Raw genomic sequence first — 24879 nt, forward strand, 5'->3', positions numbered from 1 at the left:
GTAATCTGAATATTTTTTGGCAATTTTACAACTAATTAATCAATTGCATTTTAGTTTAGCTAATTAATTATTTGCATTCTGCACATGCCTGGGGAAGAGGGAGGGGAAAAAATCTGGTTAATATTAATAAACCAAAATAACTTTTATTTACATCAATGACTTCCTGTGCACATTATTCACACTGTAAAAATATTTCTTCAAACCTTCTCACCTTGACTTTTAATCTTACCAAAGCAAAAATAGACATTTTCTAATAGAAAAATACAAGGTAAAGATACCTAAAAATAAAATGCTAGCATGGAATGTCATTTTTATAAAAAAAAAAAAATCTTTTGAATTACCATTACTGTACAAACACTCCCCTATCATTAATATTTACAGAGTCTGGATCGTACCCTCCTCTCACTGAAATCAGGGGGACTTCTGCCGTTGACTTCAATGGGAGCAGAAGCCGGCTCTTTAGGTACTGCACTAGCCTTTCTGCCGCCCCAAGCAAGAAAAAAAAGCCGCGATCGGCGGCAGCAGTTCAGCGGCAGGTCCTTCGCTTCTAGAGGGAGTGAGGGACCTGCCGCCCCAGAACTGCCGCAGGTGCCGCCCCTCTCCCTTGGCCGCCCCAAGAACCTGCTTGTTAAGCTGGAGCCTGGAGCCGGCCCTGCTAAGAGGTGGTGATGATGGAGAGAGAGAAGGATGATAACTCTTCTGGGATGTTTTTTTATAATATAAAACCATATGTCAGGCTGAAGAAAAAGCAAATCCACTCTAGGGTTCTGCTTCTCCCCTTGCTTATGTCTCATACCAGTGAAACTCCACTGACTGCAATGGAGCTACTCTTGACTTACACTAGTATAAGTGAGAAGAGATGCAGTCTCTGTATACCCTGTCTTCATTTTGATACTGTACGTGCAATGAAAAAATGACTTGAGTGCTTCCACCCTCTTTACTTTCTCGATAGTTATTTACATCCCAAGTGCCAACTCCTGAGATTAAATTCTCAGTCTAATCCTGCACCCACTGAGGTCCATGGCAAAGTGGCCCATTGGTTTCAATAATGCAGGAAGCCCATAATGAAGACATTTTTATTTTAATGGCAAAGCAGCATTGAAACCACATTTTGATATCCTTGCTTGTGATGCAGCTAAGAAAGGAAGCACTAGGAGTTAAAAAGAAGGGGTCAGGAAGAAGCATTCCCAGCCCTAAGCACAAAACTGCTGCCCTCAATAAATGTCTTAGAAAATACCCTCTCAAAACACTAAGAACGTCCTACAATGTGAAACTATCTTTTTTTTTCCCCACGAGATGAAAGGCCATGTGGCATAATGTGATTAGTAAATCATTCCTGAGTTTCTGAAAGAAATTAAGACAAAATGACTCTACTGCTTAAAGAATGAGTTCTTCAAGAGCCTCTTCTTTTACACTGATGTCTTTGGTTTTGTCCATTTCCCTAAAGTTTTTTTCAGGAAGAATGGGATTTTTTTTCTTCTTTACGCAGCAGAAAAATGAGATCTAATGGAGTCTTCACGTAACTGCCGATGCTTGCCCACATTACACTCTTCCTGTTGACTTCGTCTCTCAATAGTTATTCTGTATTTCTTTCTGCATGAAAGGAGAGGAATAGAGTAAGAAATCCTCCCTCAATAACAAGATAATAGGACTTCTCTTTCAAAGAATGCCTATAGGGGACAACTGGGTTTCTGTTGAGAAATGAGAAGTGACAGAATCTGAAACCCTGGTAAAAGATTAAAGTCGTTTGCCTTGAAGCATTTTGCCCTAGCCCAAGAATTCTGTGTAAAAGTTAACAGGCATTCTCAAGGCACGCAGACACAAACATTTTCTTTTTTGACAATCTGTGAACTAAACGATTAGGACGTTTTTGTATAGTGGCCTGGGAACTATGCCAGATTACTCTTTTTGCATTGATCAGAGCCAAATTACTTTCTTATACCAGACGTGGGGGCCACTTTCTGTGGGATCTGCACAATAGATCTGGCTCTTTATGCAGTCAAAACTCCCATTGAAGCCAGATACTATCTAATTAACTCCTCACAACATCTACATGAGATAGATTAGTGTGTTTATGATATCACTGGAAGTATTATCTGTGTAATTAACACTGGATCCAGCCCTAAGGATCTTAAGGAAAACTGGAAAAGAGATTTAAATGATATCTAAGGGGTATATTAAATTGCTTGTGCATCAGCCATGGTTTTCCATGTGTGCCCACCTCAAGCCCTTATCAAGAGTTTCTTTATATTATTCATACATCAAAGTAAGGTACTAAACCCACTTCCTCCCATAAACCTCCAGAATGAAATTTTAGAAACTCTGAGTCTAATATTTTTAACGTTACACCTATGAGCCCACTGGGTTTCAGGGCTAATTATTCAAAAGGGCCTCAAACCAGCCCCTGTTGTATATGCAGTTTTTGCACAATATTGCTTTTGCACACAAATGACACAATGTTCACATACAAAGGAAATTTGCATTCAATTTTCATGAACAAGAGGGATTTAAGTCCAGGATTTCCAAAGTTAGGCTTCTGAAGATGCAGATAGGCACTTAACCTGCTAACACCCTTTTGAAAATGCTAACAAGTGCCTAACTCCCATTGATTTTGAGTTAGGCACTTTGATTTCAAAGTGCTAACAAGTGCCGAACTCCCATTGAAACTGCTTTTGAAAATCCCACTAGGCATCTATCTGAATCTTTAGGTACCTAAATACCTTTAAAAAACAGACTCTTACTGTATATATATTCTATTATTTCTTTGTGCATGGAAGTTGAGGCACAAAACCAGGCCATTTTTGGAAATATACCCTTTTACTTCCTTTCAACACAATATATCAGAAGAACTATGGTTTTGATTTTTTAACAAAGTGCAGTTGTACACTCAAAGATATGCAAGAAGTTGTATGCCTAATTGTGGTAATTACACATGCAGATGACCAAATAGTTGTATAACTATATTTGCATGCACATTAGTGTAACTGCTGCATAACTGTGGATATGCATACAAATAACTTTTGTGAACATAATCCCATATGCACTTTTCTTAAAATCTGGCCCTATATGTCCAGTGAATATATGCCAGGTCTGATATTTAATTCTTGCCATTCATTTTAATGGATGAATTAAGGCCCTGACCCTCCTCCCCCTAGCGTCAATGGGTGCAGAATCAGTCCCCAAATGTCAAAGTCAGAAGCACTTAGGGGCAAGTCCTCTGCTGGTGCATACTGTCAGTTTACACCACCTATGGATTTGCCCCCTGGTGTGTGTAAAGTTAAAAAAAAAAATACCACCTTTACATTTTGTAGTTTCAAATTGGGAGTGTTGTAAAAGGTGCAAGGGTCTGGCTGTGACCATGCACAAAGTACATTATAAAGGCACATTTGTACCATTTTTTGTCTTTTTCAAAACATAAATGGGGTCTTTAATCAATCCTGTTCATTTGATAAATGGGTGCTTTGTTTGAGCCCCACAAGATGTACTGAACATGCACTGACGCAGGCAACAGTAAGTTTTCCTTGTGGACATATATCCTAGAATCATAGAAGTGTAGGACTGAAAGGGACCTGTAGAGATCTAGTCCAGTCCCCTGCACTCAAGGGAGGACTAAGTATTATAGACCAGCCCCGACAGGTGTTTGTCTAACCTGCTCTTAAAAGTCTCCAATAACAGAGATTCTACAACCTCCTTTGACAATGTATTCCAGTGCTTAACTACCCTGACAGTTAAGAAGTTTTTCCTAATGTCCAACCTAAATCACCCTTGCTGCAATTTAAGCCCATTGTTGCTTGTCCTATCCTCAGAGGTTAAGGAGAACAATTTTTCACCCTCCTCCTTGTAACAAATTTTTATGTACTTGAAAACTGTTATCCCGTCCCCCTCAGTCTTTTCTTCTCCAGAGTAAACAAACCCATTTTTTTCAATTTTCCCTCATAGGTCATGTTTTCTAGACCTTTAATCATTTTTGTTGCTCTTCTCTGGACTTTCTCCAATTTGTCCACATCTTTCTTGAAATGTTGCGCCCAGAATTGGACACAATACTCCAGTTGAGGCCTAATCAGCGCACAGTAGAGCAGAAGAATTACTTCTCGTGTCCTGTTTACAACACTGCTGCTAATACATCCCAGACTGATGTTTGCCTTTTTTGCAATAGTGTTACACTGTTGATTCATATTTAGCTTGTGATCCATTATGACCCCCAGATCCCTTTCCACAGTACTCTTTCCTAGGCAGTCATTTCCCATTTTGTATGTGTGCAACTGATTGTTCCTTCCTAAGTGGAGTACTTTGCATTTGTCCTTATTGAATTTCATTCTATATACTTCAGACGATTTCTCCAGTTTGTCCAGATCATTTTGAATTTTAATCCCATCCTCCAAAGCACTTGCAACCCCTCCCAGCTTGGTATCATCCGCAAACTTTATAAGTGTACTCTCTATGCCATTATCTAAATCATTGATGACAATATTTAAAAGAACCAGACCCAGGTCCGATCCCTGTGGGACCTACTTGATATGCCCTTCCAGTTTGATTGTGAACCACTGATAACTACTCTCTGGGAACAGTTTTCCAACCAGTTATGCGCCCACCTTATAGTAGCTCCATCTAGGTTGTATTTCCCTAGTTTTTTTACGAGAAGGTCATGCGAGACAGTATCAAAAGCCTTACTAAAGTCAAGATATACCACATCTACCGCTTCCCTCTACCCACAAGGCTTGTTACCGCCCTATCCACAAGGCTTGTCAAAAAAAGCTATTAGGTTGGTTTGACACAATTTGTTCTTGACAAATCCATGCTGACTGTTACTTATCACCTTATCTTCTAGGAGTTGTAAACTGATTGCTTACTTATTTGCTCCATTCTCTTTCCGGCTACTGAAGTTAAGTTGACTCATCTGTAATTCCCCAAATTGTCCTTATTTCACTTTTTATAGGTTGGCACTATATTTGCCCTCTTCCAGTCCTCTGGAATCTCTCCCATCTTTGGTGACTTTTCGAAGATAATTGCTAATGGCTCAGATATCTCCTCAGTCAGCTTCTTGAGTATTCTAGGATGTATGTCATCAGGCCATTGTGATTTAAAGACATCTAACTTGTCTAAGTAATTTTTTCCTTGTTCTTTCCCTATTTTACCTCTGAACCTACCTCATTTTCACCAGCATTCATTAAGTTAGATGTCCAATTGTTACTAAACTTTTTGTGAAAAGTGAAACAAAGAAGTCATTTAGCACTTCTGCCATTTCCACATTTTCTGTTATTGTTTCTCTCCCCCCCCCATTAAGTAATGGGCTACCCTGTCCTTGGTCTTCCTCTTGCTTCTAATGTATTTGTAGAATGTTTTCTTGTTACCCTTTATGTCTCTAACTAGTTTGATCTCGTTTTGTGTCTTGGCCTTTCTAATTTTGTCCCTACGTACTTGTGTTATTTGTTTATATTCACCCTTTGTAATTTGACCTAATTTCCACTTTTTTAGGACTCTTTTTTTGAGTTAATTGAAGATCTCTTGGTAAAGCCAGGGTGGTCTCTTGCCATATGTCCTATCTTTCCTACGCAGTGGGATAGTTTGCTCTTGTGCCTTTAATAATGTCTCTGAAAAACTGCTAACTCTCCTGGACTGTTTTTCCCCTTAGACTTTCTTCCCATGGCTGACTTAATGATATGGAGAGGGAATTAAAACTTCTTAGAGCAGTACTTTTCCACCGTAATGTGTATTCATTGACTGTGCAATTGACCAGCATCGATTGCCCAGTAGAATTTGGACTTTAAGTATCTTCTGAGCAAAACTAGTCAAATATTGGAGATATTTCAGAATGATTGCTTAAGATGGGCTTGCACATCAGAAACGCAGGTTTCACTATGTTTCATTTTGTTAACCTGTATTTCAAAAACAGCAAAAAAGGGGCAATTGTCTTAATTGTTATTGTTGCATAAAAACATTATTTCATTGTAATATACAAGGAATCAACTGTATTCTTTTTACTTTGTCTCTTCCATGCATAAGGAAATTCAGCATAACATGTATAATATGCTCAACAGTTAAGTCAATGGGAGTTTTGCCTGAGCTGTAGGATGGCCCCGAATGTTGTAGATTTGTTGGTTGACAGTACAAGAATTAAAAATACGCAAACAACCTAGCAACAGAGCATTTGGTCCTGCCTCTTGGAACCCACTGAAACTCAACAATTCCCTTTGGCCAGCCATGCTAAAGCAGTCACTTTGAAATATCTCCAGTATAATACTGTGTTATTTTGCTCAGCAATTAAATAAAGACATTACTCTGCTCTACTAGGCAGCTGGTCTTGGTCCTGTGCGTGATCACTACATGTACAATGCTGAAAAATAGGAAAGCTTTCCACACCTGTGAGCTTTATTATGTTAGCCGTGAATTTACTGGCACTACTAACACAAGTAAAATTCCCACAAGCATAAGGGATTGAAGGATCAGGGCCTAACACAATAAAGCTGACTTAAGCATGCAAAACAGCTATCGAGACAGTAAAGTGAATGAACTGGCTTCAGTGGGAGTTTTGCCCCAGAGAAGTAGGCCCTTATTTTAGCACCTGTCTGTCTCCTCTCCTCATACCAGAGAGAGGCTTGCAAGGTGTGGAGAGGTTTGGGCTCTGTAGGTAGCTAAGGAACTTTTAGTAACCGGGACTAACCTGAAAAAGTAGAAAGCCATTAGTAATCCTGCTCCAAGTAAGGCGCCCACAACGATCCCTGTAACTGCCGACTCTCCTAGGCCACCTGCTTGAAAAAGCAAAAAGAAATAAATGATCAGCAATCATACCCAGAGCTGTTCATGTTCACATTTTGGAAAATACGTGTTAAAGAAATGACCAATGCAAAAAAATAACTAGAGCTGTTTATAACCCCGTTCAGATGGGGCTTGAGGGGAACCTCTCCTTTGGTTCAAACTCATGTGATTTTATTTTCCTCTCTGCTTTACTCTGAGTGTTGGGGGTCAACCCTCCCACCACCACGAAATCAAAGGAACACTCAGTCACAATGGTAATAAAGGTGTGATATAGAGAAATGCTGGTAAGAGATGGGTGTGTATGGCCTACCCCTCACGACAGGGGCTAGGATTACAATAGATCACATGGCAGGGGTCAGGGTCTAATGACTGCAGCAGCTACTATGACAGAAACGACCGAGTTTCACCTGGGTTAGCATCAAAATCGTACACCAGCCCAGGTTAACTCAAGGATGGGCTCATCTTCACTCAGTAGCCTCATAGGCCTCAGCAAACCTTTTGATGAACCTGGGCTGAGTTTCAAGTAAAATTCATGTGATTTTAGTTCTGTGCTGAAAGTTTTCTACATGAAGTTACAGTCAACAAATGACTATCTGAACATAATCATAAATCAATATTCAGCTGAACGGTGAGAACAAAGCACTTTGCCACAGAGTTGAGTAGGGGCAGAGCAGAGATGCAATGATCCAGGGGGAGCTCAGGGAAGAAAGTCTCTCGAGGGAGCAAAAAAGGAGCATGCTCGCTGCATCAGTCTTTAGGATGGCATAGCCTGCTTCTCTTGCCATGCCTGGCCCACACCATGGGCTGGTACAGAGGGAGGGGAAGCCATGGACCCACCTCCTCTTCACTCTTCTTTGACCCTTTGAAGGGCGTTGCTGCTTCCCACCCAGAGACGCATGGAGATAACAAGGGGGCACAAATGCACTGTCTCCCTCTGTGCTAGTCGAGGACAGCCCGGGCCAGAATGAATGTATACAGAAAAGTATGGAGTACAGCTATTGTTTTAAATCTTAATGGAAAAGAGGGAAATAATACTGTCAAGCTGGCAGTATCTCCTGGCTCCAGAACTAGCAATTCATCTCCTGCAAAACCCTCCTTATAAAAGGGGAGCTAAGACCATCCTTTTGAGGGAAATGTCCACAGCAGAGGGAAACTTGCCATAGAAATATTGCAAGTATCTTTTTCCAGTCACCTCATTGTCCCCTCTGCGGGGCATGGTCTGTGAACGCAGGAACTGGAAAGAGATGGGGCTGCTCAGGTTGAGAATCTCTGGAGGGCACCATCCCAAACCCCGTGGAGAGTTAATGCTGTTCTTATCAGCAACTGTCAAAGGGGTGTGATTACGTCTTGTCGCGGGGGACAAGCTTGCATATTCCAGCTACTCACTGTGTTTGCTCCCTTCTGGCCTGCGGAGAGCTACCCGTTTATTTTCCTGGAAGGGGACTTCCATGGGCTTAGGGCAACATGGACGTATCTGTAGCATAATGGGCATGCACCAGCTTAATGATGGGAGTCTGACAAGAAGTTGCATATCTGCTTGAGCTTTTTGTTCCCAGTAGCAGCATGCAATGTCTGGGAATAAAGATATATCCCAGCCGTTCTAAACAGAACTGTTTCAATACAGCTGTCAAGGTACTGCTGGCATTTTCAGGCCCAGCAACCTTGACAGTGTTCCATTAAGGAATGTGAGTGTAAACAAGGGGATGCTGTATCACAGCATGGGCTGCTTCCTCTCTCTCTTACAGCTTGGAAGGAAACATTAAGTCACTAAACTTACATGATTTACAAGGCGTATTGTTCGTGTGCTCTAAAACTCTGTTTTCATCTATTCTCAGCTTGCCAGGACCCCAAGGATACTTCACGTTTGATCGAATTTCAAAACGCCCTTGCTTTCCATAGTAGTCCCCAATCACCTGTGTAAAAACAAGAAATGACAATGCTTTTCTAATGAATTTATTCCCAGAGAAAAGAGACACACTGGAGAGCTGCATGTGCTTGGAGCCTTGTGAAACGTCCTGATTATCCACAGGACTTGAATAAGTTGCCCTGTCAGAATCCCACTGATGCGATCATTAATTAGCAGCACTTATGGCTATGGACAAAATTCTAGATTATAAATCTATGGCTTTCCATACCCTGCTCCACTTTAGTCACTGAAATCAATCTCACCAGCTTTCTGCCCCAAACAATAAATGGCCAGGGTTCAGAGAAAATTTGGAGTTAGCTTGTTTAAAACTTTGTGATGGTTCTTGAAATGGTTCCTGTGACGGGGTGTACCAAGCCTTTTGTGGCCCACTGCTGGAGGCTCCACAATCCTACTACACCTCTCCCCAGGAAAGGAGCAGCAAAGGTGGTCCCTCCAGACCTGCCTAGAGCGGCTGCACAGACGCAGCCAATCAGAGCCTAGGAGGCTCAGATAAAAAGGAGCTGCAGAGCCTTAGCAGGTAAGTTCCTGGGACCAAGGGATGAGGAAGGGTGCTCTTCTCTGGACAAAGGAGTGTGAGTGGCAACCAGAGTTTGGTTCTGACTACAATCGTTTAAGCTGGGAGAGAGAGGACCTGAGAACTTTAACCCTAAGGTAAGGGGGTGAAGATAAAGGGGCTAGGTGAGAAGAGGTCTAGGAAAATAGCAATAATGAACTGAAGTGAGCGGTATGTGGCTGCTGTGTGTGTGTCTGCTGGTGGGCTGGAACATGGAGTAGTAGGCAGGCCCAGGCTCTCCTACCAGCCACTGGCAAAACCCTGTGAAGGGGACAAGGCTTGTTTGGGAACCTCAGCCAAGGGCTGAATTTAAAGGGCCCAGAGCCAGGACTGAAGGCCCTAGTAAGGACTCTTCCTACCCCAGAAGGGGTTCATTTTGACTGTGACCAAGCTGGAGGACTCAGCCACTGGAGGGCTACCAAGTAAGGTCGACAACCTACAGGGGTGCCAGGAGAGGGAAAGGCCTGCAGTATCTCATGCAGCAGCAGGTGCTCCAGAGGTGTTACAGGCCCGAACAAAAATCTTTTAATCTGATCTCCCACAAACTTTTTGGCATTTGAAATCTGGACTCAAATCCTGACTTTCTTGCATGGAGACCATCTCTACCAAGTTCATGGACCTCAGTAAACCAAGGGTTTTGGGGTTGTAAAGAAACTTAAAAGCAGGAGAGCTTTGCCTGATTTTGGGTTCCATTCTATAACGTTCCGAGAGGTCTACATGCATTTCTGTTTTCTGTTCAGGATTTTGGGTTCAGATGTGAGAGTTTCAAAATCTAGATTCAGATTCTGAACTCTGAACTTCCTTAAAATTCAAGGCTGTATGTAATCAAGTTTGTGAGTTGGTTCTTTCCTTAATATTATATGCCCAAGAGGACGATTCATGTTGCATACAAATAAACATATAGGATATGGTTTACTACTGCATCACTCCAGTTTAACACCAATGGAACAACAGAGCTACAACAGTATACAAATGGAGTAATACAGTAGAGAATCTGGCCCAAATTATCTGTACAACTAGCAGAGTAAAAGAGGCTGCTTTCTATCTACTTGATGAAATTCACACAGGAGAATATTTTAGGCTCCCATTTGTGGGTGCAGTTTGCAGAAATAAAACGCAAGAGCAAATGAGTATCTGCATCTCTACCTGATTTGTGCCTCCAGTCAAGTACTGCAGTTAGAGGGACAAATACCCAGATATGTGAATGGCAGGGGCAAAAATGCAGGAACAAATCCTGCCTGCAAAAGGAGAGGAGCTGCCCACCCTTCTGAAAATATTCCCTAAAATGTATAAACATTAATGAAGGGGAAAAAAAATGGAGGGCCAAATTCTGCCTTCAGGTAACATGCACGGCTGCCAGGGAAGTTAATGTGAGTGGTGTATTTGCATCAGAAGATATAATTGTCTGAACACAGATATGAATTTTCAGTTAATTCTGGGCTTAAAGTAAACTTTGTTACTTTCCTTATTTGAGCCACTGAGGCATGTTGATGGGTGAAATTCACCATTATACATAGGTCCTGCCCAAGCCAGATGTGCCACTTAAATCCTATTTTGAGGGCTTACGTAAGACTTAAATGGAGTATACTTGCTACATGCATAGGAGAATTTCACATTGAAGGAGTCTGCATTTCTCTGCCATTAGTGCAACTGTAGTTCAAATCTTTACAGGAAACACTCTTATTCATATTCCAACTAACAATTGCTCAGATATGGGACTGCAGGTGTAGCAAAGTGGAGAGAGTGCAGAAAAGAGCCACAAACATCATTCAACGGCTAGAGAAAATGCCTTACAGTGAGAGACCTGAAGAGCTCAATTTTTTTAGTGTATCAAAAACAAGCTTGAGAGGCAACTCGGTTACAGTGTATAGTACCCAGTATTTTTTCCCCCCCATGAAGGTACTTAAAGGGCTTTTTAACTGAGCGGAGAAAGGCATAACAAGAATGAATGGCTGGAACCTGAATCCAGACAAATTCACATTAGAAATGTGTGGGTGATTAACCACTGGAACAAACTGCCAAGGGAACTGATGGATTCTCTATCTCTTGATGTCTTCAAATTAAGATGGTTGCCTTTCTGGAAGTTACGTTTTAGTCAAACACCCATTACTGGGGTCAATATAGGGGTAACTGGGTGAAATGCAATGGAGCTCAGACTAGATGATCTAATGGTTCCTAATGATCTTAGAGTCTATGTATGAAGCTGTGAGCAGGGTTCTGGCCAATGCATGCACTCATCTGGCTCAATTCCATTGAGGAACTAATGTTTTCATGACCAGATGGAAGGAACCAGTGAAATAAATAAAAAAAAAAACAATGGATCAAAGAAAGAGGCCAGGTTATAAATCAGCACAGGGACAGCGGAAAAACCTGAGCAAAACAGACACAATTAACAACTAATAGATTACAAAAATGAAAGGAAGAAATTAACATGAGACATACTTTTGAAGAGAAACAGAAATACACGATCGAAGGGAGAAAAGAGAGGTTCAACTGGAAATGAAAGGCAAGCAGAAGCGAAGCAAGGGAGAATGAAATTACTAAAAAAAAATTAATACAAATAGGGGCTGATCACACTAGAGCTTTCCCCCATAATCAGCCCTACTGACTTCCAGTACCTATGACTATTCATGTAAGTATCTGCAGGTTAGGTTCATAGTTTTCAGACAATTGTATCTATAGAAATGTATTAGTGGCCTGGCCCAGCAAATCATTACTCATGTGACTAGACCTTACTCACTGGGACTATTCCAATGATGCATCCGAAGAAGTGAGTATTCACCCACGAAAGCTCATGCTCCAATACGTCTGTTAGTCTATAAGGTGCCACAGGACTCTTTGCTGCCTTTTCAGTTAGTGTGGCTCGCGGAGCTGGCCCCCTCCCTCCCATCTCTACTTACCAGGCTGGGGGTGAGGAGTCTGGGGCCTCTGCCCTGCGGTGGGGCTTGGGACTTCAGCCCCTAGACCCAGTAGGCGCCCCCCTCCACCCTACAGGGCTGAAGCCTCTAGACCTGGCAGGCACCTCCTCAAGGGCTGAAGCCCCGAGCCCCGGCAGGTGCTCCCCTCAACCCCACAGGGCAGAAGCCCTTAGTCCTAGCAGGCGCGCCCAGCCCTCAAACTTCTGAAGATTATTGCATGCGGCGTGGAACGTCAATAAGTTTGGCCACCCCTGATATAGAGCCTAGTCCTGTAAAGTCTTACACCCAAGTAATCCTTTGAGTGAGAATGGATTTGTAGAACTGGGTTTTATGCTTTAAGATTACTTTTACAAGCAGGATTTGCACTTAGGGTTTGTAGGATTATGTTATGACGTTTTAATACACACAGTTAAATAATTATCTGTCTACTGAGTAAGCAGACAATATGATGGTACATTATACTGACACTAGCTGGGATATCTCATCAGTAGGCATTTGCAATTGTTTATTTTCTTACCTCCTGTGTGCCTGCTTCTGGGTTGGTCATTGCAATCACTGAGAAATCCCCATATCGGTCTCCATTGGCATCGATGGATACCTGCCCTGCAATGCCTAGAGAATGGCATGTAAGGAATTAGAAAATTAATTAGTTAAAATGTTGGACTCTTCCAAGGAAAACAAAAATATGAGTGGACAGATTTTTACAGACTGATACTTGACAGGAAATCTCATCAGTCTCACAGCACTTTTATTGGCATTCCAGAAGAAATTGTAATTTCATCTCAGCGTCTGCATTCCGAAATGCTTAACATTTCTCCTTTTGAAATATAAAATATGTGAGCCTGTTTGGGGAATATGTGAAAAAAATTTAATCCAGAAACTCAGAGCACTGGAATAAAAATAAAAATGCATTTCATGCAAATTAATTTACATAGGGCCTTGTCCTGAAATAGCTAACAAAGCCCAAGTAAAAACACACATGCTCGTGAAGCTGAGAACTAATGAAACAGAGACCAAGGCCGGAGTCAGCAGCTCCAACATGTGGTACACCTGTGGAGCTGGTTTATTGCTGTTCTCACTGGATAGGATATGGGGGGCTATAGCTGTTTTACTGTGGGCTAAATCCTGCAATCACTTAGATTCCATAGTCTTCACTGGAGCTGAAAAATTTGATCCTGAAAGGGCAGTGTTAATCTTACAGGCTCCAGTTCAGTAAAGTACTTAATGCATAAACTTAAGTCCCACTGTCATGCTTAAACATATGTTTAAGTGCTTTGCAGAATTGGGGTCATGTTTCCTTTCTTCTCTGTTACACGCAGAGATCAAGGGCGTTATTAAACATTCACTGAAGTCAATGAGACCCTTCCCATGGAATTCAATGGCACTGAATTATGCACCCCCCACCCAAGAATATACTGTGTGGGTTTGACAGACCCACAGCTCATACAGACTTAAATCAGAGTTTGGGGTAATCAGCCCTTCTTAAGGTCAAGGCTATACCAATTCTATACATGAAATTGGGTTCAATTCCTATTTATTTCAATATTTCTGGTTACAACTTTGAGAAAGACACATTCAACACTCGTCAGTTTCTCAAGTCCTCAGCATGGCATCTGCCCTCAGTGACTAATCTCCAGTGAAACGTAGGGTCAGTTCATCCATTGGTGTAAATTGATGTAGCTCTAGTGAAGACCATGGTTCCATTCCAGTTTACACCCCCGAGGCTCTGGCTCAGAATGTATACAGGAACAGCCGCATGCATGTCTGTCAAAGACACTGCAGAACTTTGCGAATACACACTCATGACTGGGAAACTGTGTGCCAAATCCTGACATTCTTAATGAGTTTTTAATTCAGGTTTAACTCACGGAACAACTCCACTAAAGTCACTGGGCCTGATTCTTCTCTGACCCCAGTGTTACAGCAATTTGCCTTCACTGATTTCAGTGGAGTTACCCCTGAGTTATAGCGGTATAAGCAGGGCCGGCTCCAGGCACCAGCTTGTCAAGCAGGTGCTTGGGGCAGCCGCTCCGGAGAGGGGCGGCATGTCCAGGTATTTGGCGGCAATTCGGTGGACGGTCCCTCACTCCACCTGGGAGCGAAGGACCTCCCGCCGAATTGCCGCCGCAGATCGCGATCGCGGCTTTTTTTGTTTGGTTTTTGTTTGTTTGGTTGGTTTTGGCTGCTTGGGGCGGCCAAAACCCTGGAGCCAGCCCTGGGTATAAGCAAGAGCAGAATCAGGCCCACTACGAGTTTTCCCTGACTGAGCAAAAAAGTGAGCAAGGGTGTCATGATTTGACCCTGGTGAATGAATTTAGCAACTTTGGCAGATTTAGGCTCTTACTGAGTAGTCCTACTGAAATCAGGGGACCTTCTTGTGGAGTAAGGTGCTATTCACCGTGAATAAAGCTGGCAGAATCAGGCTGGCGGTCAACAAACCCAATAATAAAACAGGATAATGCAACACATAGTGCACTGTGATCGTTTATTGTGTCAGCTTTCCTGTAGTTTAATGATTATGGATAATACGTCCTAGTGTACTAGTACATGCAATGTGGCAGAGCTTGTGAAAACAATGGAATCATAAGAACACAAGACCTCTCTCCAGTGCCAATTCTTTGCTGAGGGGTGGGCAGAGAACAAGGTTCTAGTGTCGCTCCTCTTCACTCAGGGGATGAAGACAATGGACCTGAGTCTCTGCTGCACTGTGCAAAGTGAATGCACATCAGAATGGTAGCCCTTTACACCCATGCCACAGAGATGATTACGCAAGGTGCAGGGTAGTGGAGAATCAGGTCCCAAGGTGCAATTACAAACCAGGAGAGAGACTTCAGCGACTCAGTACCAGAACGTACATTTTTCTCAACAAACCTAATCTTCCCAAATGCTCAATGTGCTAAAATGCCTCACCTTTGCTCTTTTCCTATTAAAATGGAATGACCTCAGGAAAGATTAATCCGAGTTTAATCATAGGCCTACTGAGTATTAACCAAACTGTTTACAACCAAATGACTGCCTGGAGATGTAATGGTACAGTAGCCAAACAATCACAAATTTGTGTTACTATACCGGACTGAAGGATTAAAGAGTGAGCACAGCCAAATGGCAATAGCAACACTCAGAGGCCACTACCAACTTGTCTGGCATGGCAAAGCTGGCTCCCAGAACTGAAAGGAAGTGTTTACTGGAACAGAAAGCTTAGTGACTCTGGAAGCCAAGACCATCTGGCCTGAAGTCATTACTAGAGCTATTCAAAACTTGGAAGTTCTGAAACGTTCTTTCATCCTGAATTGTAATGAAAAGTTGAAAATTTCCTGCAGAACAAAATTTTGATCTGGAAATACTGAAACAACTTCATTGAAGTGCTTTGTTTTGACTTGATAAAACTATCAAAACATTAATATAATTTTTTTTTAAAAAAATCAGCATTTTCTAATAGAAAACTCTTTCATTGGAGAATTTTTGACCAGTTCTAGTCCCTATCCCTCTCCTGAAGCATTCATGCTGCCATTGACTGGCTCTCCCCTACCCCAACCTACGCAGAGGGGAGGATGTGCATGAATGTTTCTTTAGCAGCTATTAATATCCAACGGGATTCCTGACTGGACACCCATCTGATGTGGAGAGGAATGTACCATGGAGAAAAGGTGCACAGGCAGTTAGAAATCTGAATGGCAGCTACTGTTTTCAATGATCTGTGTGCAAAATTTCAGGGGCAATACAAGGCCCCATCCTGCAATGGACTCTGCATGGATGGTCTCCTGGCTCCCGCACAGAGCCCCACTGACCATGGTAGGGCTCCCCACAAGGGCAGGAGTCTGCTTGCATGGTTCTCCTTGTAGGATTGGCTCCCAAAAGGCCAGGTTGAAGACCACTTTCAACATCAGCCCTATAATTAATAAATATTTGCCCAGCGAAGTATTGGGATAGTGAGGAGTGGGGGGTCTTTACCTTGCAGTCTTATGCTCCTGACAGCTCAGCCTTAAGCCTGAATTTTCAAAATAGCTATGATAAGAAAGAGGTTGCTCAGCAACAAAGAACTGGTTTTTATCAGTGAGGAAAGAGAACATTCTTTTCTTTTGGCTGGTTTTATGAGTAAAGCAGCTTAGGACGCTATTGTAGCAGCCTGGCAGTCCCACTGTTTGGAGCACATATCTCTATAAGAAACCTTGCAAAGACGCACCTTGGCATGTTCTTGGAGGACTCTAGTATAAAATTATGGGATATAAGATGGACATTTTGGGCGGATTCTCTGTTCAGAGAGGCTGCGGTAAAAGGAATCTCATGACAGAGGGAAATCCCCTGGGTGTACAGTGCTGTGGGGTGCCATGATTTGGAGGGGATGGAGTATGTTATACAGCACTGTACCTGATCCTGATCTAGTGCAGTGGTGCCTGTGGGGCTGCTTTAGCTGCATAATTCAGAGGAGTCACCAGGCTGCTTTAAATTCACTGGGGATCATCTTAGCTTCTGGTGAACCCAGGACCGGGGAACAGAAACGTGGCTTAGAACTACCTGCCTCTTCACTTCTCCTGAACTCTGCCCAGTGTAGACTCATGGCAGCTGAGAATCTGGCCCATGATGTCTTTCAGAGCTGTTATATTTCTGAGTTAATTGTTGGTTTCTTATGTGAGGAAAATATTTTCTTTCTCAAGTACTTCCACTGGACATCTTGGTAATCCTAACACTGAAAGATTAATGTAAGAAATGATATGTGCGTCTGGTGATGTCACACTGCTCTGTTTCTTTACTGAGGCCCATACTCTGCAAAAACTTAAGCACATGCATAACTACGTCAACGGGAGGGACTACTCACATGTTTAAAGTTACGCATCTGCTGAAATCTCTGTAGACTCAGGGCCTAAGGGATTAGGCCCAAAAAGCCACAGTCCTGTTTGGTTACTGTATCTGAGATAACAAACAAAGCTCTTAAAAAGAAGGGAAGAAAAACCTTCCAATGCTCCAAACGGCATCAACGACAAAGGAAAAATTGGCACCCGTGTGCTTTTATCGAATCCAGCTTGTGAAGATAAAAACGCTAAATGGAAAAAATGAAGCAAGCTCAAGAGCTAGTGGATGCACATGAAGTAAGACACGCTGCTGTAATCTTTTCAAAAACAAAGGAGCCTGAGAAAGTTATTGGCATTTCTTTACAACCCTAATGAGGGTCATTAAATTATTAGGAGTTCCTTTGAGCAGAATAATACCTAAAGGGATGTTATGAAAAATGTTCAAAGTGGTGAATTATTTGATCTTTAAAAATGCAGTGTGTCTATTTGAAGAGCATATATTCTGACTATTTTTTAACCTCTTGTGTCCTGGTCCTCAAGCGGCACACACAGTAATAGCCTGAGTTGTAATGACACTGATACAATCCAGTATTCCAACTAGCAGACACCTACCTTCATATGTCCTGTTCCGTGTCTGATGAACAATTTTATCCCCATCCTTCTTGCTAAAGCCATATTTTAGGACTTCACGCAAAGCCAGAGCATAGAGGAGAATGGCATCATGGAATCCTTCCACAAACATGTTAATCTAAGAACAAGACAACAACATTCATCTTTTTATTTTTTACTCTCTGCAACTCTGGCATTCAAATAGTGCTTCATTATCACATCTAAACAGTGATACAGAGGAGAAATTCACTATACCACAGTTCATGTGCCAATCTGCGTATAAACTGTGCAGCTGATACCTTTGAGATGCTGAGTACCTTCTATAAGGTGCTGAGCGCCCGCATCCTCATTAGCCTGAGGGCCCTCATCATCTTGCAGGACTATTGTCTTACATCATCTTCTGTATTCAGGCCAAATTCTGCAGCCCTTGGCTGGGTAGCGTTTACACCCATAGTTCATAGGCTTACTAGACTAGTAGAACTGGATCAATAGTTTAATGCAGACATGCGCCTGTTCCAAAACCCCAGGAGAGCACATCTGGTTAATTGTCTGTTTTACACAGCACACTTCATTGGATATGAAAATATCCTCTCCCCATTATGTTTATGGAGAGAGGAAGTTTTTCTGACTTTGCTGACAGATTTGTTTGTTTAATGATTACTCCCCTCCATTTCTGCTGATTCTGGATCTTGCTCAACGGACCAGCTCTCCGCTAGCAAATGAACAACAGAGCAAGCTGTTTACTCTGTACTATGTAACGTTCTCTGGAGTTGCCAGAAAACTGGTTTCCCATCTTTTACGTCTGTTTCAGTAAATGGCATGAGCTAAATGAAATGTCATTTTCCAGTATAAATCCAAAAAGCAAATACGCTATTGTAAACCAGCACTGCCCTTCAGTGAGAGCAAATGTGATTTCACATTAGGGCTACATTTACACTGATCTCCAGAACACTTATGAACAGAGCAGTGCAAAAATTGGTAGGTTTGGTTCACAATAGGGGGCAAATTTAAAAAAAGTCTTTTTGGGTGCTATGTCTGAAATCTTATTTTTTTCAAGTTTTGGGTTCAAACTGAAAATTCAAACTCAGTTGAAGCCAGCTAAGTTTGCCTGATGTGAGGTCAAAACAAGAGAGTGGGTGGCAAAGTTCAGTGCTGGATCCAAACTTCCTCAAAATTCAGGGAGGTTGGAGCTGGGGATTTTGGTTCAGCGCCCTGTAGGGAGAGGGACCACACATGAACTCACATTTGGGTTCATTTCCCCCCAAAATCTGGGGTGTTCAGTTCTGAGGTTCTGGCTCAGGCCAAACCCACTGAACCTGAAAGGATTTGGGCCTGATCCTGGCTCCCACTGAAGGCAATGAGAGTGTTGCCATTGGCTTCAATAGGATCACGCTCCAAAATATCAACTAAACCCAAACCTGAGTCAATTTTGCTTGCTTTCTTGGAAGTGATATGCAATGTTACTTTATGCACCCAATTAAGAAGTGATTAAAAAAAGAAGACAAGAGTGTGCGGTGGCGTTGGAACAATTTGTACAGTGGTGGGTGCTGAAAGCCATTGAACAAAACTGTAAACCCTGTATATGATGGAAACCACTTCAAGCCAGGGGGTGCAGCAGCACCCCTAGTTCCAGCACCCCTGAGAGTGTGTATGTATACCGGTTTCAGAGTGGTAGCCGTGTTAGTCTGTATCAGCAAAAACAACGAGGAGTCCTTGTGGCACTTAGAGACTAACAAATTTATTTGGGCATAAGCTTTAGTGGGCTAAAACCCACTTCATCAGATGCATGGAGTGAAAAATACAGTAAGCAGTATATATATTACAGCACATGAAAATATGGGAGTTGCCTTCCAAGTGCGGGGTCAGTGCTAATGAGACCAATTCAATTAAGGTGGAAGTGGCCTATTCTCAACAGCTGACAAGAAAAGGTGAATATTAACAGGGAAAATTACCTTTGTAGTGATAACGAGGCCAATGCAATCAACGTGGACATCCCATTCCCAACAGTTGACAAGAAGGTGTGAGTATCAGCAGAGGGAAAATTACTTTTTGTAGTGACCCATCCACTCCCAGTCTTTATTCAGGCCTAATTTGATAGTGTCCAGTTTGCAAATTAATTCCAGTTCTGCAGTATACTGTATATATACTATATATACAGTTCTGTATACTGTATATGCAGTATGCCAATCATGCCCACTAGCGCGTGGGCACAACTCACACTGACTTCAATGGGAGTTTCACGTATGTAATGGAGCCCAGCACAAGGCTCAATTCGCGTGAGTGAGAGATGCTGCTTTTCTTCCACCCTTTAACCGTCCGATTTGTTTAGCTACTAAGTTCCTCAGGGCCTAGACTGACTCCTACTATCTCTGTGTATACAGAGTGCCAATACAATGGGGCCTCTGGGTGCTACAGCCCTATAAATCAATAATATTCGCAAATTCAGTGCTGACGTGAAGCTCCTGCAATCTCAGCTGAGCCCCATGTAGAAGAAGCTGTTGCAGCACTTTTCCTACATAGAAAGGGCCCAATTTTACCATTAAGTCAATGTCATGGAGCAGAAATGCTATGCCCAGCAGCCACACCAACAAGAATTTGACTTCTAATATGTGCCCCTTTTAGGAGAGGACCATGTGTGCACCCCTGTGTCTGATTAGCTCTGCTGGCCAGTGTGAGCTGTGTAGTCATAGCTATACCTCTTGACAGCTCCCTGCACAAGAGTGTCCTGGGGCTACAATTGGGACTAGCCTCTGCATGGGTATAGCACATGGAGGGTACAAGGAGACACCCATGTGCAATCATGCCAGGACCAAATTCAATCTGCAATCCGGCCCCCAATTTTTGTGCTCAATATAAACCAAAAAAAAATGTAACAATGGAAAGAAACAGCTAGTGAAAGGAAGATGACTTTGAGCTCAGTGGGATCACTCGTGCGAGTCAGTGTTCACCAATGTGAATAAAGTTTGCACCATGTAGTCCTGCTCTCCCCTCTCTATCTCAGTATATCTTATCTTATAGGTGCCTGAATCTTAGATTGCAGGGACTGCCTTTATGTTTCTGTTCTTCAGAAAGCAACAGTGCTTAGAAAAGGACTACATAATAAATAATAACACTGCCAGCTGATGCAGTGAATTACATTAGGAGCCTGGATTCAAATATGGATCCCATTGTAAGGCAATACCGCTTAAACTGGTCACGTGTTCCTCTTCTGTAAGCAATTGCTCACATCTCAAAACCACAACACATCCTGGGCTTGGTGCACAATAATTCACAGTGAATTATCTTTTCAGCCACAAGGAGGGTGGTCCCATTCACTCACAGTTTAGTTATATTGGAAAAGTGCCTGCCTGGGCTGCAACTAGCCAATGAGTAAGCAAAGATTTCACTCCATTGTGGGTCTCTTCTTGACATTTCTGGGGCCCCTCATCCCCAAATATATGGTAAACAATATTTAGTTTACCATTAATGTAATTGCTTTTGAACAGCTCAAAATCTGAACAAATAAAGTGCTGTTAAACCTCTCATAGTTGTAGCTGGGCATATACAATGCCAAAAGATAACAACATGTAACCAGTTAAGTAAATAGCTGTTACATAGATAATAAAGAATTACATAGTCGATTGGCTGTGTTAAGATAATCAAGCTCCTTGTTATGTAACTACACAGAAGACATTCTTTCGTCCTTAAGCCAGCTGTCTGCAATAAGCATAGTTCATCCTGACTCTGAAGCTCATAGAATCAAAGTTAAAATTTCTCTGACATCTTAATTGGGGCTGCAGATGTTTCTAATTCTCACCTGTGCTTCATTTAAAAAGATCTGCCAAACGTTTAGAGCCAGTGCCACAGAAGGAGCAAACAGTTCATGTGAATGAACTTCAGAAAAATGAAATGCAAAGGTTAAAAGGAAGCCACAGCCTAAAGATCAGGAAGACAAAATTATTTCTACCTTGAGAGACAGTAGACTCTCTCCAGCAGCTGTTTGCGTGGAACTGTAGGATCTGTGTGTGGAAAAGCTCACGCTTTGAAAGTCCCTCTTTATATGGATATTGGAGGGCTTAGGTTTTCATGTCTCTTTTTTTTTTTTTTTTTTTTTTTTTAAACAAACAAATAAAAGACAGAGTTGGGCAGCTCAAAATCCTGGCCCGCTGAAGTCAATGGGAGTTTTGCCATTGACTTCAATGATGCCAGGATTTCTCAACTGGATTTTTGGACCTAGTTTCATTAGGCTCCTGCCCTAACTCCTTATACATCACCTGTTGGATGGTTCCTATCTTTTCTTGGTGCTCTCCTCATTTCTATTCTACCAGCTGGTTTTGGCATGAGACCTATCTTATTCTAAAACATGCTCTTTTACTGTAGCAGCTTCTGATGCAAGTGCTCTTTTGTATGTGACATGAACACAGCTGGCTTTTCATTCCCAGTGCCCACTAAGAACACTTATAGGGTACCCTTTCATCACACTGGGCTTAATCCAAACAGCCTGAGTTCCTGAAAGCAGTCAGTCTTAAAGTACTGAAGATTAATAGTTTTAGTAATGTCTGCTTTAGGCCTGGCAAACCTAACACTGGAAATTCTGCTGGTTTCACGTTTTCCAGTTTAAAAAAAGTCATTCCCCCCATTTCTAGTGGAAGAGGCACCCCAAACTATGTAGTGCCTTGTGCATTGGTTAGCCCTCACATTAGTCACATAGCATTTTCAAGCACAAATGCTTACAAGGAAATATGGGATGTTATAAAGCACTTACAGTCTACCTGCCTATCCTCCTGCTGCACCATCTGGAAATCCCTATTGCTGTGATATATTTTTTTTTCTTTTTCACAATAAAGGTGTCACAGGCATGTGTAACAAAGAGCCCTCTTACGCTGTTCCTCTCTAGTGGTTGCACTGTTGCAGCTGAAAGGTATACTGCAAAGGAGAGGACATAGCGGTAAGATGAACATTAATTCATTATTTTGCTATTTAATGACTTTGAGATAATTTCACAGATTGTCCTGAAGGAACTTCTGTTCCCGTTATTGGGTACCATTCCATTTGTCTTTGATAACACTCATCCAGTTTCACTTTGTAGCTCTACAGCTGTAACTAGAACTGGTTTTTTTTTTGGGGGGGGGGGGAACCCTGTAAATACAAAATAATTTTAATATACCATCTGTCATACTAGCAGGAGCGGCACCAGGGTTTTTGCCGCCCTAGGCAGCAGTGCTCCTCCTCTGAGCATTCGGCGGCGGGGGTCCTTCCGCTTCGGGTCTTTGGGGCACTTTGGCGGCGGGTCCCGGAGCGAGTGAAGGACCCACCACCGAATTTCCACCGAAGACCCGGAGCGGAAGGACCCCCCGCTGCCGAATTTCCGCTGAGGACAGCAAAATGCCGCCCCCCGAATCCTGCCGCCCTAGGCGACCGCCTAGGGTCGCCTAGTGAAAGCTCCGGCCCTGCATACTAGGCACACTAGTTATGGCTAAGAAGGCACTTTCTTACATACCCCCTATTTTCAAACACATAATTCTCTGAAGCAAAGACTATTTGATCCAAAATATCTCATGTTAGTTCTTAGCCCACACATGAATTGCTTTGGAAAGTTTGATGATATTCTCTTTGGCAATGTTTGAGGTATCTGTACATGCAATATTTTTTATTTTTTTCTTAAATAACAGTGGCCAAGATATTTAAAAAGACTAGTGATTTTGGGGAGCCCAACTTTAAATACTTTAAAGTGGCCTCATTTTCAGATAGTGGGTCCTCATCAGTTTAAGCCCCTTTATGGTGTCTCAAATTGTGCATCCGAAACTTGAGGCACTCTAAAATCACTAATCTCTTTTGAAAATCTTGGTCACTGGTATATAAAAAATGGCCATTTAGAATGATATTGAACTTTATAGAGCAATGTGTGAATTTCTTGTGTTTATTCAGATGTTAGACCATCCAATAGTAAAAGCAAAATTCACTAGCAAAAAATAACACACCCTCCCCTCTCCGTAAGAAGAAAATACATCACTGTGGAAAGGGGTAGAAAGTGATGGAATAAATGGACATTCAATGAAATGTATCCAGTGGGGGATACTATACTTATGAGGAGTTCTTTGTAGGATGCTTAAAGGCAAAATCTGGGTCTCCGTAGTAACTAATTGTGCAGTTCAGCAGTAGACTGTACTCAAGGAAGAGCCCCAAATTTGATAAAAGCTTTTATAAGATCCTCTAATCTTGTAGGTAATAAATAATTCTGCTAGCTAAGATTTAAAAGTTAGAAGCATTGAAGAATGTTGGGCAAACTATTTTCTGCAATGTGTGGCTTGGATGAGTGATCAGCAGAAAAGGCTGCCAGATTTGTTGCGCCCCTTTGGTGACTGTCATAAAGGGAGGTGGAGAACCTTCCTGCTCAGACTTCTTACCACCAACTTCAGATTACACACCCATTGTAGGGTGCAGTGCGCCCTATGTGTGAGATCCAAAAATGTGCAAATTATGGTCTAGTTGCATAGCCAAAGGTCATAGTCAAATAAATGCACATTCTTCCTTTCATTTTTCAATCTTTCCCCTCTATTCCCCATCTTTCTGCCCTTTGTAGTCATGTTTCATTATAAAAAATAATCCTCCAAGGAAATTAAATGCAAAAACTATATCAGTGCTACACTATGGTTGTGATTTTTACATACTCAAAAGTCAGGCAATTCAAAGTTATGGATCCCCCAAACAGCCATAGTGTGACCACACTGTACATATATACTAAGGCATTAACCTTAACAGCATGTAGAGCAATACAAAATGTTACTTATGTGGAAGACTGCCAAGTTACAGCTACTGGGGACCCATAACTCTCCATATCCTGATTGCTCTATGTATAGCAACGTGTTTTGTGTTTAGAATTGCCGAATACTGAGCCTCCCTATTATATATTAAAACCATGGAGCATTTTAGTGATGGAGAAGGGTCTAAGCATCAGCCTCACTCGAGCTATGTGAAATGGCTAATATTTTCAAACTTGAGTGCCTAATGTATGGGCAAAGACTATGACTATGAACTCACTAATCAATTCATGTATACAGGAGGAACAGGGAAGTGTCCATTAAAAGAGAGCTGAGCTCCAGCTTCAGATCTGGATTTCAAGCCACCTCAAAGATTAAGTGTTTTCAGAAAAAAGCACTGGGCTTCAGCCATAAAGCTGTCACTAATATTTTGTGTCTTGGTACTGTCTAAGTTGGCAGGAACACGGCAAGTTGCCTAAACCTGCATGTTCACTGGGATACTGCACGTTCAGTGGGATACTGGAAAGATCGTGAGGGCAACACAGCAGTTGGAATGAGAGGAACAGCCTCAAAGCAGTTAATGGGA

At 42.1% G+C, this 24879-nt stretch overlaps 1 protein-coding gene across 2 annotated transcripts in view; it reads right to left on the reverse strand.

Annotated features, from left to right (window-relative positions):
• Positions 1 to 646: 646 nt before the first annotated feature.
• Positions 647 to 24879, reverse strand: part of NPR3 (natriuretic peptide receptor 3) — a 54071-nt gene continuing 29838 nt past the window's right edge. The window contains exons 4-8 of one of the 2 annotated variants that reach the window (XM_024203054.1): positions 17557 to 17692; positions 12672 to 12766; positions 8534 to 8669; positions 6662 to 6746; positions 647 to 1593 (exon numbers count right to left, since the gene is read on the reverse strand). In XM_024203054.1, the coding sequence (XP_024058822.1) occupies positions 1482 to 1593; positions 6662 to 6746; positions 8534 to 8669; positions 12672 to 12766; positions 17557 to 17692 (564 nt within the window). In that variant the 3' untranslated portion in view covers positions 647 to 1481. Of the gene's footprint in view, positions 1594 to 6661; positions 6750 to 8533; positions 8670 to 12671; positions 12767 to 17556; positions 17693 to 24879 lie in introns of both variants that reach the window. The other variant, XM_024203053.1, reaches the window with a different exon arrangement.

Source organism: Terrapene carolina, unplaced genomic scaffold (assembly GCF_002925995.2).
Source record: "Terrapene carolina triunguis isolate 2854851 unplaced genomic scaffold, T_m_triunguis-2.0 Scaffold69, whole genome shotgun sequence".
In the NCBI taxonomy this organism is placed as follows: Eukaryota; Metazoa; Chordata; order Testudines; family Emydidae; genus Terrapene; species Terrapene triunguis.